The 19561-nt window shown below is 42.8% G+C and overlaps 1 protein-coding gene across 1 annotated transcript in view; it reads right to left on the reverse strand.

The window, feature by feature from the left end:
- Nucleotides 1-19561, reverse strand: part of LOC128660548 (TPR and ankyrin repeat-containing protein 1-like) — a 327764-nt gene that overhangs the window by 93748 nt on the left and 214455 nt on the right. The window contains 3 exon segments of the mRNA XM_053714460.1: nucleotides 4323-4468; nucleotides 15935-16067; nucleotides 16187-16290. Of these exon segments, the coding sequence (XP_053570435.1) occupies nucleotides 4323-4468; nucleotides 15935-16067; nucleotides 16187-16290 (383 nt within the window).

Below are 19561 nucleotides of genomic sequence, written 5' to 3' on the forward strand. Positions count from 1 at the left end.
TTGTTACAATTGTCCAGTCTGGCCTGCTGAATGGCATCCCCCTGGACAGGTGTGGCCGATAAAGCCACCATAGAAGAGAATTTCTGGTCTCTTGATTCAGATTCAGAGTAGGGGACAAATCTGAGTAATCCCCATTCCACTGACTTAGCATGCACAATTGCAGCGGTCTGAGGTGCAGGCGTGCAAAAGGTACTATGTCCATTGCCGCTACCATTAAGCCGATCACCTCCATGCATTGAGCTACTGACGGGTGTTGAATGGAATGAAGGACACGGCATGCATTTTGAAGCTTTGTTAACCTGTCTTCTGTCAGGTAAATCTTCATTTCTACAGAATCTATAAGAGTCCCCAAGAATGGAACTCTTGTGAGAGGAAAAAGAGAACTCTTCTTTTCGTTCACTTTCCATCCATGCGACCTTAGAAATGCCAGAACTAGCTCTGTATGAGACTTGGCAGTTTGAAAGCTTGAAGCTTGTATTAGAATGTCGTCTAGGTACGGAGCTACCGAAATCCCTCGCGGTCTTAGTACCGCCAGAAGGGCACCCAGAACCTTTGTGAAGATTCTTGGAGCCGTAGCCAATCCGAATGGAAGAGCTACAAACTGGTAGTGCCTGTCTAAGAAGGCAAACCTTAGATACCGGTGATGATCTTTGTGGATCGGTATGTGAAGGTAAGCATCTTTTAAATCCACTGTGGTCATGTACTGACCCTTTTGGATCATGGGTAAGATTGTCCGAATAGTTTCCATTTTGAACGATGGAACTCTTAGGAATTTGTTTAGAATCTTTAAATCTAAGATTGGCCTGAAAGTTCCCTCTTTTTTGGGAACCACAAACAGGTTTGAGTAGAACCCTTGTCCTTGTTCCGACCGCGGAACCGGATGGATCACACCCATTAATAACAGATCTTGTACACAGCGTAGAAACGCTTCTTTCTTTATCTGGTTTGTTGACAACCTTGACAGATGAAATCTCCCTCTTGGGGGAGATAATTTGAAGTCTAGAAGGTATCCCTGAGATATGATCTCTAGTGCCCAGGGATCCTGAACATCTCTTGCCCAGGCCTGGGCGAAGAGAGAAAGTCTGCCCCCCACTAGATCCGGTCCCGGATCGGGGGCTTTCGGTTCATGCTGTCTTTGGGGCAGCAGCAGGTTTCCTGGTCTGCTTGCTCCTGTTCCAGGACTGGTTAGGCTTCCAGCCTTGCCTGTAACGAGCAACATCTCCTTCCTGTTTTGGTGCAGTGGAGGTTGATGCTGCTCCTGTTTTGAAATTCCGAAAGGGACGAAAATTAGACTGTCTAGCCTTAGCTTTGGCTTTGTCTTGAGGTAGGGCGTGGCCCTTACCTCCTGTAATGTCAGCGATAATTTCTTTCAAACCGGGCCCAAATAAAGACTGCCCCTTGAAAGGTATATTAAGTAATTTGGACTTAGAAGTAACATCAGCTGACCAGGATTTTAGCCACAGCGCCCTACGTGCCTGTATGGCGAATCCTGAGTTCTTAGCCGTAAGCTTGGTTAAATGTACTACGGCCTCCGAAATGAATGAATTAGCTAGTTTAAGGACTCTAAGCCTGTCCGTAATGTCGTCTAGCGTAGATGAACTAAGGTTCTCTTCCAGAGACTCAACCCAAAATGCTGCCGCAGCCGTAATCGGCGCGATACATGCAAGGGGTTGCAATATAAAACCTTGTTGAACAAACATTTTCTTAAGGAAACCCTCTAATTTTTTATCCATTGGATCTGAAAAAGCACAGCTATCCTCCACCGGGATAGTGGTACGCTTAGCTAAAGTAGAAACTGCACCCTCCACCTTAGGGACCGTTTGCCATAAGTCCCGAGTGGTGGCGTCTATTGGAAACATCTTTCTAAATATTGGAGGGGGTGAGAACGGCACACCGGGTCTATCCCACTCCTTAGTAACAATTTCAGTTAGTCTCTTAGGTATAGGAAAAACGTCAGTACTCGCCGGTACCGCAAAGTATTTATCCAACCTACACAGTTTCTCTGGTATTGCAACGGTGTTACAATCATTGAGAGCTGCTAAGACCTCCCCTAGTAATACACGGAGGTTCTCCAATTTAAATTTAAAATTTGAAATATCTGAATCCAATCTGTTTGGATCAGAACCGTCACCCACAGAATGAAGCTCTCCGTCCTCATGCTCTGCAAGCTGTGACGCAGTATCAGACATGGCCCTAGTATTGTCAGCACACTCTGTTCTCACCCCAGAGTGATCACGCTTGCCTCTTAGTTCTGGTAATTTAGACAAAACTTCAGTCATAACAGTAGCCATATCTTGTAATGTTATCTGTAATGGCCGCCCAGATGTACTAGGCGCCATAATATCACGCACCTCCCGGGCGGGAGATGCAGGTACTGCCGCGTGAGGCGAGTTAGTCGGCATAACTCTCCCCTCGCTGTTTGGTGAAATTTGTTCACATTGTACAGATTGACTTTTATTTAAAGTAGCATCAATACAGTTAGTACATAAATTTCTATTGGGCTCCACCTTGGCATTGGAACAAATGACACAGATATCTTCCTCTGAGTCAGACATGTTTAACACACTAGCAATAAACTTGCAACTTGGTTATAACCTTTTTTAGTAAAAACGTACTGTGCCTCAAAGAGGTACTAAACGATTAAATGATTAAATGACAGTTGAAATAATGAACTGAAAAACAGTTATAGCATCAAACTTTAAAACAACACAACTTTTAGCAAAGGTTTGTTCCCATTAGTAAAATAACAATAATTAAATTTGACATAAAAATTACAGAGCAACGTTTTTATTCACAGTCAATATAAAATTCTCACAGCTCTGCTGAGAGAATCTACCTCCCTCCAAAGAAGTTTGAAGACCCCTGAGATCTGTCAGAGATGAACCGGATCATGCAGGAAATATAAGAGTAACTGACTGGAATTTTTTTGATGCGTAGCAAAGAGCGCCAAAAACGGCCCCTCCCCCTCACACACAGCAGTGAAGAGAAACGAAACTGTCACAATTAAAAGCAAACAACTGCCAAGTGGAAAATAATGCCCAAATATTTATTCACTCAGTACCTCAGCAATGTAAACGATTCTACATTCCAGCAAAAACGTTTAACATGATAAATACTTATTAAAAGGATTAGTGACTTTTAACAGAGTAGTTCCGGTGAAATACCATCCCCAGAATACTGAAGTGTATACATACATGTCATTATAACGGTATGGCAGGATTTTCTCATCAATTCCATTCAGAAAATAAAAACTGCTACATACCTCAATGCAGATTCATCTGCCCGCTGTCCCCTGATCTGAAGCTTTTACCTCCCTCAGATGGCCGAGAACAGCAATATGATCTTAACTACTCCGGTTAAAATCATAGTAAAAAACTCTGGCAGATTCTTCCTCAAACTCTGCCAGAGAAGTAATAACACGCTCCGGTGCTATTGTAAAATAACAAACTTTTGATTGAAGTCATAAAAACTAAGTATAATCACCATAGTCCTCTCACACATCCTATCTAGTCGTTGGGTGCAAGAGAATGACTGGGACTGACGTAGAGGGGAGGAGCTATATGCAGCTCTGCTGGGTGAATCCTCTTGCATTTCCTGTTGGGGAGGAGTTATATCCCAGAAGTAATGATGACCCGTGGACTGATCACACATAACAGAAGAAAGTGAACTTTTTTTTTATTTGATGACATTTGGCGGTGAAATGGTGGCATGAAATATACCAAAATGGGCCTAGATCAATACTTTGGGTTGTCTTCTAAAAAAAAATATATACATGTCAAGGGATATTCAGGTATTCCTGACAGATATCAGGGTTCCAATGTAACTAGCGCTAATTTTGAAAAAAAGTTGTTTGGAAATAGCAAAGTGCTACTTGTATTTATGGCCCTATAACTTGCAAAAAAAGTAAAGAACATGTAAACATTGGGTATTTCTAAACTCAGGACAAAATTTAGAAACTATTTAGCATAGGTGTTTTTTGGTGATTGTAGATGTGTAACAGATTTTGGGGGTCAAAGTTAGAAAAAGTGTGTTTTTTTTCAATTTTTTCCTCATATTTTATATTTTTTTTATAGGAAATTATAAGATATGATGAAAATAATGGTATCCTTAGAAAGTCCATTTAATGGCGAGAAAAACGGTATATAATATGTGTGGGTACAGTAAATGAGTAAGAGGGAAATTACAGCTAAACACAAACACAGCAGAAATGTAAAAATAGCCATTGTCATTAAGGGTAAGAAAATTGAAAAATGGTCCGGTCATTAAGGGGTTAACACTATTTCCATGTTTGGAAAAAAAATGGCTTTTGTAACAGTACATACCTTTCAATGACATCAATAGCTTCTTCATACATTTTCTCTTGCTTGTAGATGTTCAATGCAAGTTCATATTCCCCAGTTTGCTCAAAACATTTAGCAGCAGTCCTGTTGTCTTGGCTTTTTTTATAGAAAAATGCAGCTTCCTTGATCTGTTCAATAGAAATATCCATTAACTTAGAGAATTTCTGATGTGTAACCCCTTCTATTTTTTGCTACAAAACCTTTATAACTCCACATAGATATTATGGGAAAGTCAATATTACACATTTTCATGATTAGGTTACGTTTTTTCAAAGAACTTGAACTGTAAAGCTCTAACTCCCCCCCACACATTAACTTCTATGGCTGTATCTATATATATATATATATATATATATATATATATATATATATATATATATATATATATATTGTTGTTTTGCTAGAATGCAAAAGTGAATAGGGATTATCTGCTGGAGCATGCCTAGAAGCTGGGAACTCAGTTGAAATACAATGCCTGTGTCTAAAAGCTGATAAGGGGGGTGGAGGACAGTGCTCCAGACAGCATGGCTATGTTAGTAATTTTGCTTATTTTTTTTTTTAATTATTTTTAAATACTTGCCATCAGCTTTTAAACAATTTTTTTTATGCACACTATTTTTAATTAATTAGCCCTTTTAGGATATGCACAGATCTCAACCTGTTTTATGGCACTTCTGATTGGTTTTTACCACAAAAGCATTTGTGCTTAAAGTGAAGGTAAACTTTGATGAATGAAAAATCAAAGTTTACAAAGCAGCCGTTTTGATTAAAAACTTACCTTTTTTTTCTTTTCACAGCCAGATCAGCTTCCTCCTCCTGGAAATCCTCTCTTCACACGTCAGCAAAGATTAATCCGGCATCCTCCAATCACAACATGGCCTCAGGCAATGACCAACCTGGGGGGAAAGCCATGATTGGAGGAAGCCGGATTAGTCATTGCTGACGTGTGAAGAGAGGATTTCCAGGAGGGGGAAGCTGCTCTGGCTGTGAAAAGAAAAAAAAAGGTACGTTTTTAAACAAAACGGCTGATTTGTAAACTTTGATGAATGAAAGAGCCCCTGTTTTTAATAGTATTTTTTTAAAAAACAGAATTTATGCTTACCTGATAAATTTCTCTCTCTTGTGATGTATCAAGTCCACGGATTCATCCATACTTGTGGGATATTCTCCTTCCCAACAGGAAGTGGCAGAGAGAGCACACACAGCAGAGCTGTCTATATAGCTCCTCCCTTAGCTCCACCCCCCAGTCATTCGACCAAAGGCTAGGAAGAAAAAGGACAAACTATAGGGTTTTTTAAATAAAAATATACTACCCGTCTTAAATGGACAGGGCGGGCCGTGGACTCGATACATCACAAGAGAAAGAAATTTATCAGTATAAGTATAAATTCTGTTTTCTCTTGTAAGATGTATTGAGTCCACGGATTCATCCATACTTGTGGGATACCAATACCAAAGCTTTAGGACACGGATGAAGGGAGGGACAAGACAGGAACCTTAAACGGAAGGCACCACTGCTTGTAGAACCTTTCTCCCAAAAATAGCCTCCGAAGAAGGAAAAGTATTGAATTTGTAAAATTTGGAAAAAGTATGAAGCGAAGACCAAGTCGTCGCCTTACAAATCTGTTCAACAGAAGCCTCATTTTTAAAAGCCCATGTGGAAGCCACTGCTCTAGTAGAATGAGCAGTAATTCTTTCAGGAGGCTGCTGGCCAGCAGTCGCATAAGCAATACGGATGATGCTTTTCAGCCAAAAAGAAAGAGGTAGCCGTAGCCTTTTGACCTCTCCGCTTAGCAGAATAGACAAAAAACAATGAAGGAAGGAAATCTTTGGTTGCTTGTAAGTAGAACTTTAAAGCACGAACCACATCAAGATTGTGCAACAGACGTTCCTTCTTTGAAGAAGGATTAGGACTAGGGTTGCACCGATACCGATACTAGTATCGGTATCGGTACCGATACCAAGTATTTGCATGAGTACTTGTACTCGTGCAAATGCACCGATACTTAAACCGATACCTCCACTTCCTACCCATATGCTATCTTGTGGTGTTTTTTTCAAACTGCATGTCCCCATTTCATTTTAAACTGGAGTGGAGACTAAACTAAACTAAAAATTTTTACTACTGTTCTGCCAATACGAATTGTTGTTATTTGTATTATTGTAGGAGAGATCACTGTACCTCGTTCAGACAAACCCCTGAAGTACTGGTCAGTTAATAAACAGATTCCCAGCTCTGGCTAAAATGGCCCAAAAATATCTTTATGCACCATGCAGTAGTGTGGAAAGTGAAAGACTGTTCAGCTCAGCATACAAATGTCAGATTGATGTTATATAACAGTCCAACAACCCAATTGTATCACCCCTTTAAATGGAATATTTTATTGTAATATTTTTTATTTATAAACATGTTCAGTGAACTTTGTAACAAATAAAGCTTTTATTATTTCATAATGTCTTTTGAATTACAGCCCTTTATAATTATAAAGAAGGAATCTTAAATAATTAGTCTGTATTGTGCTTGGTAAACTGTCACATGACATTAAAAAAAAAAGTATCGGTAATTGGTATCGGCGAGTATTTGAAAACAAGTATCGGTACTTGTACTCGGTCATAAAAAAATGGTATCGGTGCAACCCTAATTAGGACACAGCGAAGGAACAACAATTTCCTGATTGATATTCCTATTAGAAACAACCTTAGGAAGGAATCCAGGTTTTGTACGTAAAACCGCCTTATCTGCATGGAAAACAAGATAAGGTGAGTCACACTGTAAAGCAGATAACTCAGAACCTCTTCGAGCCGAAGAGATAGCTACTAAAAAGAAAACTTTCCAAGATAGAAGCTTAATATCTATGGAATGCATAGGTTCAAACGGAACCCCTTGAAGAACTTTAAGAACCAAGTTTAGGCTCCATGGCGGAGAAACAGGTTTAAATACAGGCTTGATCCTGACCAAAGCCTGACTAAACGCTTGAACGTCTGGGACATCTGCCAGACGTTTGTGTAAAAGAATAGACAAAGCAGATATTTGTCCCTTTAAGGAACTAGCTGATAATCCCTCCTCCAATCCTTCTTGGAGAAAGGACAAAATTCTAGGAATCCTAATCTTACTCCATGAGTAACCCTTGGATTCACACCAACAAAGATATTTGAGCCAAATCTTATGATAGAATTTCCTGGTGACAGGCTTTTTAGCCTGAATCAGGGTATCAATGACCGACTCAGAGAAACCACGCTTTGATAGAATCAGGCTTTCAATCTCCAAGCAGTCAGACGCAGAGAAATTAGATTTGGATGCTTGAACGGACCTTGGATTAGAAGGTCCTCCCTCATTGGCAGAGTCCACGGTGGAACAGATGACATGTTCACCAGGTCTGCATACCAAGTCCTGCGTGGCCACGCAGGCGCTATCAGAATCACCGAAGCTCTCTCCTGCTTGATTCTGGCAACCAGACGTGGGAGGAGAGGAAACGGTGGAAATACATAAGCCAGATTGAAGGACCAGGGCACTGCTAGAGCATCTATCAGTACCGCCTGGGGATCCCGGGACCTGGACCCGTAACAAAGAAGTTTGGCGTTCTGTCGTGACGCCATCAGATCCAATTCTGGTGTGCCCCATAGCTGAGTCAGCTGGGCAAATACCTCCGGATGGAGCTCCCACTCCGCCGGATGAAAAGTCTGACAGCTTAGGAAATCCGCCTCCCAGTTCTCTACCCCTGGGATATGGATTGCTGAGAGATGGCAAGAGTGATCCTCCGCCCATCGGATTATTTTGGTTGCCTCCATCATCGCTAGGGAACTCCGTGTCCCTCCTTGATGATTGATATAGGCTACAGTCGTGATGTTGTCCGACTGAAATCTGATGAATTTGGCCGCAGCTAGCTGAGGCCACGCCTGAAGCGCATTGAATATTGCTCAGTTCTAGAATGTTTATCGGGAGGAGAGATTCCTCCCGAGACCATAAGCCCTGTGCTTTCAGGGATTTCCAGACTGCACCCCAGCCTAGCAGGCTGGCATCTGTCGTTACTATGAGCCACTCTGGCCTGCGGAAACACATTCCCTGAGACAGGTGGTCCTGAGACAACCACCAGAGAAGAGAATCTCTGGTCTCTTGGTCCAGATGCAGTTGAGGAGATAAATCTTCATAATCCCCATTCCACTGTTTGAGCATGCATAGTTGCAGTGGTCTGAGGTGTAGGCGGGCATAAGGAACTATGTCCATTGCCGCTACCATGAGTCCGATTACCTCCATACACTGAGCCACTGATGGCCGAGGAATGGAATGAAGAGCTCAGCAAGTGATTAAAAGTTTTGATTTTCTGACCTCCGTCAGAAATATTTTCATTTCTACCGAGTCTATCAGAGTCCCTAGGAAGGAAACTCTTTTTTTATGTTCAACTTCCACCCGTGAGATCTCAGAAAAGCCAACACGTTGTCCGTGTGAGACTTGGCTAGCTGGAAAGTCGACGCCTGAATTAAGATGTCGTCTAGATAAGGCGCCACTGCTATACCCTGCAGTCTTAGAACCGCCAAAAGGGACCCTAGCAGGCCTTCAAAATTTTTTTAAGACTCTTAGAGAGAGTCCACAGTTCATTCACTTTTACTGAATACAGCTTACCTTTCCCTCATGGGGATATTGCCAGCCTTTTCTAGAAATAACACAGTCTGTCTAGAAAAAAATAGACTGAACATACCTTAATGCAGTTTAACCTGCAAACTGTTCCCCCAACTGAAGTTTTCCTGTACTCTTCAGCCCTTGTGAGAACAGCAGTGTATCTTAGTTACAAAATGCTAAGATCATCATCCTCCTTGCAGAAATCTTCATCCCTTTTCTGCCAGAGAGTAAATAGTACACACCAGTACCATTTAAAATAACAAACTTTTGCTTGAGAAAATAAAAACTAACATTTTTGTCACCACACTCACTTTGCCCTTCCTAGCAGTTAAGCAGGCAGAGAGAATGACTGGGGGTGGAGCTAAGGGAGGAGCTATATAGACAGCTCTGATGTGGGTGCTCTCTCTGCCACTTCATGTTGGGAAGGAGAATATCCCACAAGTATGGATGAATCCGTGGACTTGATACATCTTACAAGAGAAAACAGAATTTTTGCTTACCTGATAAATTACTTTCTCCAACGGTGTGTCCGGTCCACGGCGTCATCCATAACTTGTGGGAATATTCTCTTCCCCAACAGGAAATGGCAAAGAGCACAGCAAAAGCTGTCCATATAGTCCCTCCCAGGCTCCGCCCCCCCAGTCATTCGACCGACGGTTAGGAGAAAAAAAGGAGAAACTATAGGGTGCCGTGGTGACTGTAGTGTATAGAGAAAGAAATTTTTCAAACCTGATTAAAAAAACCAGGGCGGGCCATGGACCGGACACACCGTTGGAGAAAGTAATTTATCAGGTAAGCATAAATTCTATTTTCTCCAACATTGGTGTGTCCGGTCCACGGCGTCATCCATAACTTGTGGGAACCAATACCAAAGCTTTAGGACACGGATGAAGGGAGGGAGCAAATCAGGTTACCTAAACAGAAGGCACCACGGCTTGCAAAACCTTTCTCCCAAAAATAGCCTCCGAAGAAGCAAAAGTATCAAATTTGTAGAATTTGGCAAAAGTGTGCAGAGAAGACCAAGTCGCTGCCTTACATATCTGATCAACAGAAGCCTTGTTCTTAAAGGCCCAAGTGGAAGCCACAGCCCTAGTAGAGTGAGCTGTGATTCGTTCAGGAGGCTGCCGTCCGGCAGTCTCATAAGCCAATCGGATGATGCTTTTCAGCCAGAAAGAAAGAGAGGTAGCAGTAGCTTTTTGTCCTCTCCTCTTACCAGAATAAACGACAAACAAAGAAGAAGTTTGTCTGAAATCCTTTGTTGCTTCTAAATAGAACTTTAAAGCATGGACTACATCTAAATTGTGTAACAAACGTTCCTTCTTTGAAACTGGATTCGGACACAAAGAAGGAACAACTATTTCCTGGTTGATATTCTTGTTGGAAACAACTTTTGGAAGAAAACCAGGCTTGGTACGCAAAACAACCTTATCTGAATGGAACACCAGATAGGGTGGATCACACTGCAAAGCAGATAATTCAGAAACTCTTCTAGCAGAAGAAATAGCAACCAAAAACAGAACTTTCCAAGATAGTAACTTGATATCTATGGAATGTAAGGGTTCAAATGGAACCCCTTGAAGAACTGAAAGAACTAAATTTAGACTCCAGGGAGGAGTCAAGGGTCTGTAAACAGGCTTGATTCTGACCAAAGCCTGTACAAAAGCTTGTACATCTGGCACAGCTGCCAGTCGTTTGTGTAACAAGACAGATAAAGCAGAAATCTGTCCTTTTAGGGAACTCGCTGACAATCCCTTATCCAAACCTTCTTGGAGAAAGGAGAGGATCCTGGGAATTTTAATCTTACTCCAGGAGAATCCCTTGGATTCACACCAACAGATATATCTTTTCCATATTTTATGGTAAATCTTTCTAGTCACAGGTTTTCTGGCTTGGACCAGAGTATCTATCACTGAATCTGAAAACCCGCGCTTGGATAAAATCAAGCGTTCAATCTCCAAGCAGTCAGCTGGAGAAAAACTAGATTTGGATGTTCGAATGGACCTTGTACTAGAAGATCCAGTCTCAAAGGTAGCTTCCATGGTGGAGCCGATGACATATTCACCAGGTCTGCATACCAAGTCCTGCGTGGCCACGCAGGAGCTAACAGAATCACTGAGGCCTTCTCCTGTTTGATCCTGGCTACGAGCCTGGGAAGGAGAGGGAACGGTGGAAACGCATAAGCTAGGTTGAACGACCAAGGCGCCACTAATGCATCCACTAGAGTCGCCTTGGGATCCCTGGATCTGGACCTGTAGCAAGGAACCTTGAAGTTCTGACGAGACGCCATCAGATCCATGTCTGGAATGCCCCATAATTGAGTCAACTGGGCAAACACCTCCGGGTGAAGTTCCCACTCCCCCGGATGGAAAGTCTGACGACTCAGATAATCCGCCTCCCAGTTGTCTACTCCTGGGATGTGGATTGCAGATAGGTGGCAGGAGTGATCCTCCGCCCATTTGATGATTTTGGACACCTCTCTCATCGCCAAGGAACTCCTTGTTCCCCACTGATGGTTGATGTAAGCTACAGTCGTCATGTTGTCTGACTGGAATCTTATGAATCCGGCCTTCGCTAGTTGAGGCCAAGCCCGGAGAGGATTGAATATCGCTCTCAGTTCCAGAATGTTTATCGGGAGAAGAGACTCTTCCCGAGACCATAGACCCTGAGCTTTCAGGGAATCCCAGACCGCGCCCCAGCCTAATAGACTGGCGTCGGTCGTGACAATGACCCACTCTGGTCTGCGGAAACTCATTCCCTGGGACAGGTGATCCTGGGTCAACCACCAACGGAGTGAGTCTCTGGTCATCTGGTCTACCTGAATCATTGGAGACAAGTCTGTATAGTCCCCATTCCACTGCTTGAGCATGCACAGTTGTAATGGTCTTAGATGAATTCGAGTAAAAGGAACTATGTCCATTGCTGCAACCATCAACCCTACTACTTCCATGCACTGAGCTATGGAAGGCTGCAGAATAGAGTGAAGAACTTGACAAGCGTTTAGAAGCTTTGACTTTCTGACTTCTGTCAGGAAGATCTTCATTTCTAAAGAATTTATTATTGTTCCCAAGAAGGGAACTCTTGTCGACGGAGACAGGGAACTCTTTTCTACGTTCACCTTCCACCCGTGAGATCTGAGAAAGGCTAGAACAATGTCTGTATGAGCCCTTGCTTTGGAAAGAGACGACGCTTGGATTAGAATGTCGTCCAGATAAGGTGCCACTGCAATACCCCTTGGTCTTAGAACCGCTAGAAGGGACCCTAGCACCTTTGTGAAAATCCTTGGAGCAGTGGCTAGCCCGAATGGGAGAGCCACGAACTGGTAATGCTTGTCCAGAAAGGCGAACCTTAGGAACTGATGATGATCTTTGTGGATAGGAATATGTAGATACGCATCCTTTAAATCCACGGTAGTCATAAATTGACCCTCCTGGATTGTAGGTAAAATTGTTCGAATGGTTTCCATTTTGAACGATGGAACTCTGAGAAATTTGTTTAGAATTTTTAAATCCAGAATTGGTCTGAAAGTTCCCTTTTTTTTGGGAACTACAAACAGATTTGAGTAAAACCCCTGACCTTGTTCCACAGTTGGAATTGGGTGTATCACTCCCATCTTTAACAGGTCTTCTACACAATGTAAGAATGCCTGTCTCTTTATTTGGTTTGAAAATAAGTGAGACATGTGGAACCTTCCCCTTGGGGGTAGTTCCTTGAATTCCAGAAGATAACCCTGAGAGACTATTTCTAGTGCCCAGGGATCCTGAACATCTCTTGCCCAAGCCTGAGCGAAGAGAGAGAGTCTGCCCCCTACTAGATCCGGTCCCGGATCGGGGGCTACTCCTTCATGCTGTTTTGGTAGCAGCAGCAGGCTTCTTGGCCTGTTTACCCTCGTTCCAGCCTTGCATTGGTTTCCAAGCTGGTTTAGTCTGGGAAGCGTTACCCTCTTGTCTAGAGGCTGCCGAGTTGGAAGCCGGTCCGTTCCTGAAATTGCGAAAGGAACGAAAATTGGACTTATTTTTAGCCTTGAAAGGTTTATCTTGTGGGAGGGCATGGCCCTTTCCCCCCAGTGATGTCTGAAATAATCTCTTTCAATTCTGGCCCAAAAAGGGTCTTACCTTTGAAAGGGATATTAAGCAATTTTGTCTTGGAAGATACATCCGCCGACCAAGACTTTAGCCAGAGCGCTCTGCGCGCCACAATTGCAAACCCTGAATTTTTCGCCGCTAACCTCGCTAACTGCAAAGCGGCGTCTAAAATAAAGGAATTAGCTAACTTAAGTGTGTGAATTCTGTCCATGACTTCCTCATATGGAGTCTCCCTACTGAGCGACTTTTCCAGTTCCTCGAACCAGAACCACGCCGCTGTAGTGACAGGAATAATGCACGAAATAGGTTGAAGGAGGTAACCTTGCTGTACAAAAATCTTTTTAAGCAAACCCTCCAATTTTTTATCCATAGGATCTTTGAAAGCACAATTGTCCTCAATAGGAATGGTCGTGCGCTTGGCTAGTGTAGAAACCGCCCCCTCGACCTTAGGGACTGTTTGCCATGTGTCCTTCCTGGGGTCGACCATAGGGAACAATTTCTTAAATATAGGAGGAGGGACAAAAGGTATGCCTGGCTTCTCCCACTCCTTATTCACTATGTCCGCTACCCGTTTAGGTATCGGAAAAGCATCAGGGTGCACCGGGACCTCAAGGAACTTGTCCATCTTGCACAATTTTTCTGGGATGACCAGATTGTCACAATCATCCAGAGTAGATAGCACCTCCTTAAGTAATGCGCTCTAATTTAAATTTAAATGTCACAACATCAGGTTCTGCCTGCTGAGAAATTCTTCCTGTATCAGAAATTTCCCCATCTGACAAACCCTCCCTCACTGCCCCTTCAGATTGGTGTGAGGGTATGACAGAAAAATGATCATCAGCGCCCTCCTGCTCTACAGTGTTTAAAACAGAGCAATCGCGCTTTCTCTGAAATGCTGGCATTTTGGATAAAATATTAGCTATGGAGTTATCCATTACTGCCGTCAACTGTTGCATAGTAACAAGCATTGGCGCGCTAGAAGTACTAGGGGTCGCCTGCGCGGGCATAACTGGTATAGACACAGAAGGAGATGATGTAGAACTATGTCTACTTCCTTCATCTGAGGAATCATACTGGGCAACTTTACTATTTGTGACAGTACTGTCCTTACTTTGTTTGGACGCTATGGCACAATTATCACACATATTTGAAGGGGGAACCACATTGGCTTCCATACATACAGAACATGATCTATCTGAAGGTGCAGACATGTTAAACAGGCTTAAACTGGTTAATAAAGCACAAAAAACGTTTTAAAACAAAACCGTTACTGTCTCTTTAAATGTTAAACAGGGCACACTTTATTACTGAATATGTGAAAAACTATGAAGGAATTATCCAATCTTTACCAAATTTTCACCACAGTGTCTTAATGCATTCAAAGTATTGCACCCCAATTTTCAAGCTGTTAACCCTTAAAATGTGGAAACCGGAGCCGTTTGCAATTTTAACCCCCTTACAGTCCCAGCCACAGCCTTTGCTGCGACTTCACCAATCCCAGGGGGGTATACGATACCAATTGAAGCCTTCTAGGAACGTTTTCAATGGATACCAGACCCTCACACATGCAGCTGCATGTACTGTACTCAAAAGTAACTGCGCAATAATGGCGCGAAAATGAGGCTCTGCCTACTACAGAGAAAGGCCCTTCCTGACTGGGAAGGTGTCTTAACAAGTGCCTGGCGCTAAAAACGTTCCCCAATATTAGAAAAGTGTGAAATTCAACTTCAAACTGCATATAATACTTAAATAAAGCAATTGATTTAGCCCCTAAAAGTGTCTACCAGTTTATAGCCCATAATAAGCACTTTATTCTGTTTGAGTCTAAGAAAATGGCTTACCGATCCCCATGAGGGAAAAATGACAGCCTTCCAGCATTACACAGTCTTGTTAGAAAAATGGCTAGTCATACCTTGAGCAGAAAAGTCTGCAAACTGTTCCCCCCAACTGAAGTTCTCTCAGCTCAACAGTCCTGTGTGGGAACAGCAATCGATTTTAGTTACTGCTGCTAAAATCATACTCCTCTTTTAAACAGAACTCTTCATCTCTTTCTGTTTCAGAGTAAATAGTACATACCAGCACTATTTTAAAATAACAAACTCTTGATAGAAGAATAAAAAACTACAACTAAACACCACATACTCTTCACCATCTCCGTGGAGATGCTACTTGTTCAGAGCGGCAAAGAGAATGACTGGGGGGGGGGGGGGGGGCGGAGCTCTTTGCCATTTCCTGTTGGGGAAGAGAATATTCCCACAAGTTATGGATGACGCCGTGGACCGGACACACCAATGTTGGAAAAACGGGCTTTCATTCACCAAAGTTTACCTTCACTTTAAGTATTTAGCTAGCAACAATGCCACACGTATTTAATACTCTGTCATCCAAATATTTCTTTGATATTTTGGCTTAATAACAACAACAGGCTGTTTAATTATATTTTTATCAAACTCAGTTTACCTCCCAACCAGTTAGACGTCAGCTATTGGGGAAGATTTATCGCCCCTGCAGGTTCACAAGAGTAGTGAGCCTGTCCACTTGTAATTTTTCATTGCAGGGTGAAATTTAACATTTGCACAAGAGGATTCTTGTGCAATGCCGTCCCTGCTTCGGCCCAACCAATTGCGCTAGAGCAGGGAATAACAATCACCCCTAATAAGTGAGTGTTGGGGTGATTGATCTCGCCACTCTTGAGGTGGCGGAGAAGAAAATTATTATGCAAACCTGCATCACATAGCAACTTAATAAATATACCCCATAGCCATCACCAATATGTTTAGGCTTGTGTGTGAACATAAATTATTCAATTCTTACCTCTATTTTACATCTAAAGGGACAGAAAAATCAATAATTATCAGGTATTTGAGGAGCACTCCGTTTTAGTATAGCTGTACCTTTTCCAGTTTCTTGCAGAGTTCTGCACATAGACGAAACTCTTTAGCGAATGTTAGGCATTTCAGAGCAAGTTTTGGTTCTTTGCATTCCAAGTAGGTTTTAGCAAGTCTCAAATATTCCATTTGCCTTTCCCTGAAGAAATATAAAGCATGGAAAATTCTTATAAGTGCAATTGCAAAAAAAATAAAAATGTATGATCGATCGATCGATTGATAGATATTTAATGCTTTTAATATAGGAAATGATTTCACCTTTGGCTGATTTTTTTAGCTTGTAATGTTAAAACTTCATCATGAGCAAATGCAAGTGTCTCTTTGTCGCTTTCCCCGCCCTTCTGGTAACACTTGGCTGCAACCTGTAAATAAAGATATTTAGTCATGTAGTCTACATCTTCATGAACTAGTAATACATACATACTACATAGTAAAAGAATTTGCTCAGTCTTCATGGGACGGTAATCCCATAGTGCACAGTACGATTTAGATTTGTCATCTAGAATACTTTACTACATTGCAAGTGCGCTATTATTAGTGTAGGACGCCATGAGCAATATCGCAACCGTGCTAACTTGCGCGAGTATTACAAGTTGAAAGTAAACGGATGTGCTCAATCGCAAACAAAATGTAAGCTCATCGGGTTAGCGCAAAAGAAGAGTAAAGTGTAAGGGTTTAAAAAAAAAAAAAAAAAAGTGCACCAAACACATCAAAAATACATTAACGTGTTAGGCTCATATATACAGTTTTTGATTAATAACAGAATTTATGTTTACCTGATAAATTACTTTCTCCAACGGTGTGTCCGGTCCACGGTGTCATCCTTACTTGTGGGATATTCTCTTCCCCAACAGGAAATGGCAAAGAGCCCAGCAAAGCTGGTCACATGATCCCTCCTAGGCTCCGCCTACCCCAGTCATTCGACCGACGTTAAGGAGGAATATTTGCATAGGAGAAACCATATGTTACCGTGGTGACTGTAGTTAAAGAAAATAAATTATCAGACCTGATTAAAAAAACCAGGGCGGGCCGTGGACCGGACACACCGTTGGAGAAAGTAATTTATCAGGTAAACATAAATTCTGTTTTCTCCAACATAGGTGTGTCCGGTCCACGGCGTCATCCTTACTTGTGGGAACCAATACCAAAGCTTTAGGACACGGATGAAGGGAGGGAGCAAATCAGGTCACCTAAATGGAAGGCACCACGGCTTGCAAAACCTTTCTCCCAAAAATAGCCTCAGAAGAAGCAAAAGTATCAAATTTGTAAAATTTAGAAAAAGTGTGCAGTGAAGACCAAGTCGCTGCCTTACATATCTGATCAACAGAAGCCTCGTTCTTGAAGGCCCATGTGGAAGCCACAGCCCTAGTGGAGTGAGCTGTGATTCTTTCAGGAGGCTGCCGTCCGGCAGTCTCATAAGCCAATCGGATAATGCTTTTAATCCAGAAGGAGAGAGAGGTAGAAGTTGCTTCTTGACCTCTCCGTTTACCAGAATAAACAACAAACAAAGACAAAGTTTGTCTGAAATCCTTAGTAGCTGCTAAGTAAAATTTGAGAGCACGAACTACATCCAAATTGTGCAACAAACGTTCCTTCTTTGAAACTGGATTAGGACACAAAGAAGGCACAACTATCTCCTGGTTAATGTTTTTGTTAGAAACAACTTTTGGAAGAAAACCAGGTTTAGTACGCAAACCACCTTATCTGCATGGAACACCAGATAAGGAGAAGAACACTGCAGAGCAGATAATTCTGAAACTCTTCTAGCAGAAGAAATTGCAACCAAAAACAAAACTTTCCAAGATAATAACTTAATATCAACGGAATGTAAGGGTTCAAACGGAACCCCCTGAAGAACTGAAAGAACTAGGTTGAGACTCCAAGGAGGAGTCAAAATTTTGTAAACAGGCTTGATTCTAACCAGAGCCTGAACAAAGGCTAGAACATCTGGCACAGCTGCCAGCTTTTTGTGAAGTAACACAGACAAGGCAGAAATCTGTCCCATCAAGGAACTTGCAGATAATCCTTTTTCCAATCCTTCTCGAAGGAAGGATAGACTCTTAGGAATCTTAACCTTGTCCCAAGGGAATCCTGCAGATTCACACCAACAGATATACCAAATTATGTGGTAATTTTTCTGGTTACAGGCTTTCAGGCCTGAACAAGAGTATTAATAACAGAATCTGAGAACCCTCGCTTTGATAAGATCAAGCGTTCAATCTCCAAGCAGTCAGCTGGAGTGGGTCGAACGGACCTAGAACAAGAAGGTCTCGTCTCAAAGGTAGCTTCCATGGTGGAGCCGATGACATATTCACCAGATCTGCATACCAAGTCCTGCGTGGCCACGCAGGAGCTATCAAAATCACCGACGCCCTCACCTGATTGATCCTGGCTACCAGCCTGGGGATGAGAGGAAACGGCGGGAACACATAAGCTAGTTTGAAGGTCCAAGGTGCTACTAGTGCATCCACTAGAGCCGCCTTGGGATCCCTGGATCTGTACCCGTAGTAAGGAACTCTGAAGTTCTGACGAGAGGCCATCAGATCCATGTCTGGAATGCCCCACGGTTGAGTGACTTGGGCAAAGATTTCCGGATGGAGTTCCCACTCCCCCGGATGCAATGTCTGACGACTCAGAAAATCCGCTTCCCAATTTTCCACTCCTGGGATGTGGATAGCAGACAGGTGGCAGGAGTGAGACTCCGCCCATAGAATGATTTTGGTCACTTCTTCCATCGCTAGGGAACTCCTTGTTCCCCCCTGATGGTTGATGTATGAACTTGGCCCTCGCTAGCTGAGGCCAAGCTTTGAGAGCATTGAATATCGCTCTCAGTTCCAGAATATTTATCGGTAGAAGAGATTCTACCCGAGACCAAAGACCCTGAGCTTTCAGGGATCCCCAGACCGCGCCCCAGCCCATCAGACTGGCGTCGGTCGTGACAATGACCCACTCTGGTCTGCGGAAGGTCATCCCTTGTGACAGGTTGTCCAGGGACAGCCACCAACGGAATGAGTCTCTGGTCCTCTGATTTACTTGTATCTTCGGAGACAAGTCTGAATAGTCCCCATTCCACTGACTGAGCATGAACAGTTGTAATGGTCTTAGATGAATGCGCACAAAAGGAACTATGTCCATTGCCGCTACCATCAAACCTATCACTTCCATGCACTGCGCTATGGAAGGAAGAGGAACGGAATGAAGTATCCGACAAGAGTCTAGAAGTTTTGTTTTTCTGGCTTCTGTCAGAAAAATCCTCATTTCTAAGGAGTCTATTATAGTTCCCAAGAAGGGAACCCTCGTTGACGGAGATAGAGAACTCTTTTCCACGTTCACTTTCCATCCGTGAGATCTGAGAAAGGCCAGGACAATGTCCGTGTGAGCCTTTACTTGAGGAAGGGACGACGCTCGAATCAGAATGTCGTCCAAGTAAGGTACTACAGCAATGCCCCTTGGTCTTAGCACCGCCAGAAGGGACCCTAGTACCTATGAGAAAATCCTAAGAGCAGTGGCTAATCCGAAAGAAAACGCCACGAACTGGAAATGCTTGTCCAGGAATGCAAACCTTAGGAACCGATGATGTTCCTTGTGGATAGGAATATGTAGATACGCATCCTTGAAATCCACCTTGGTCAT

Source organism: Bombina bombina, chromosome 5 (assembly GCF_027579735.1).
Source record: "Bombina bombina isolate aBomBom1 chromosome 5, aBomBom1.pri, whole genome shotgun sequence".
NCBI lineage: Eukaryota > Metazoa > Chordata > Amphibia > Anura > Bombinatoridae > Bombina > Bombina bombina.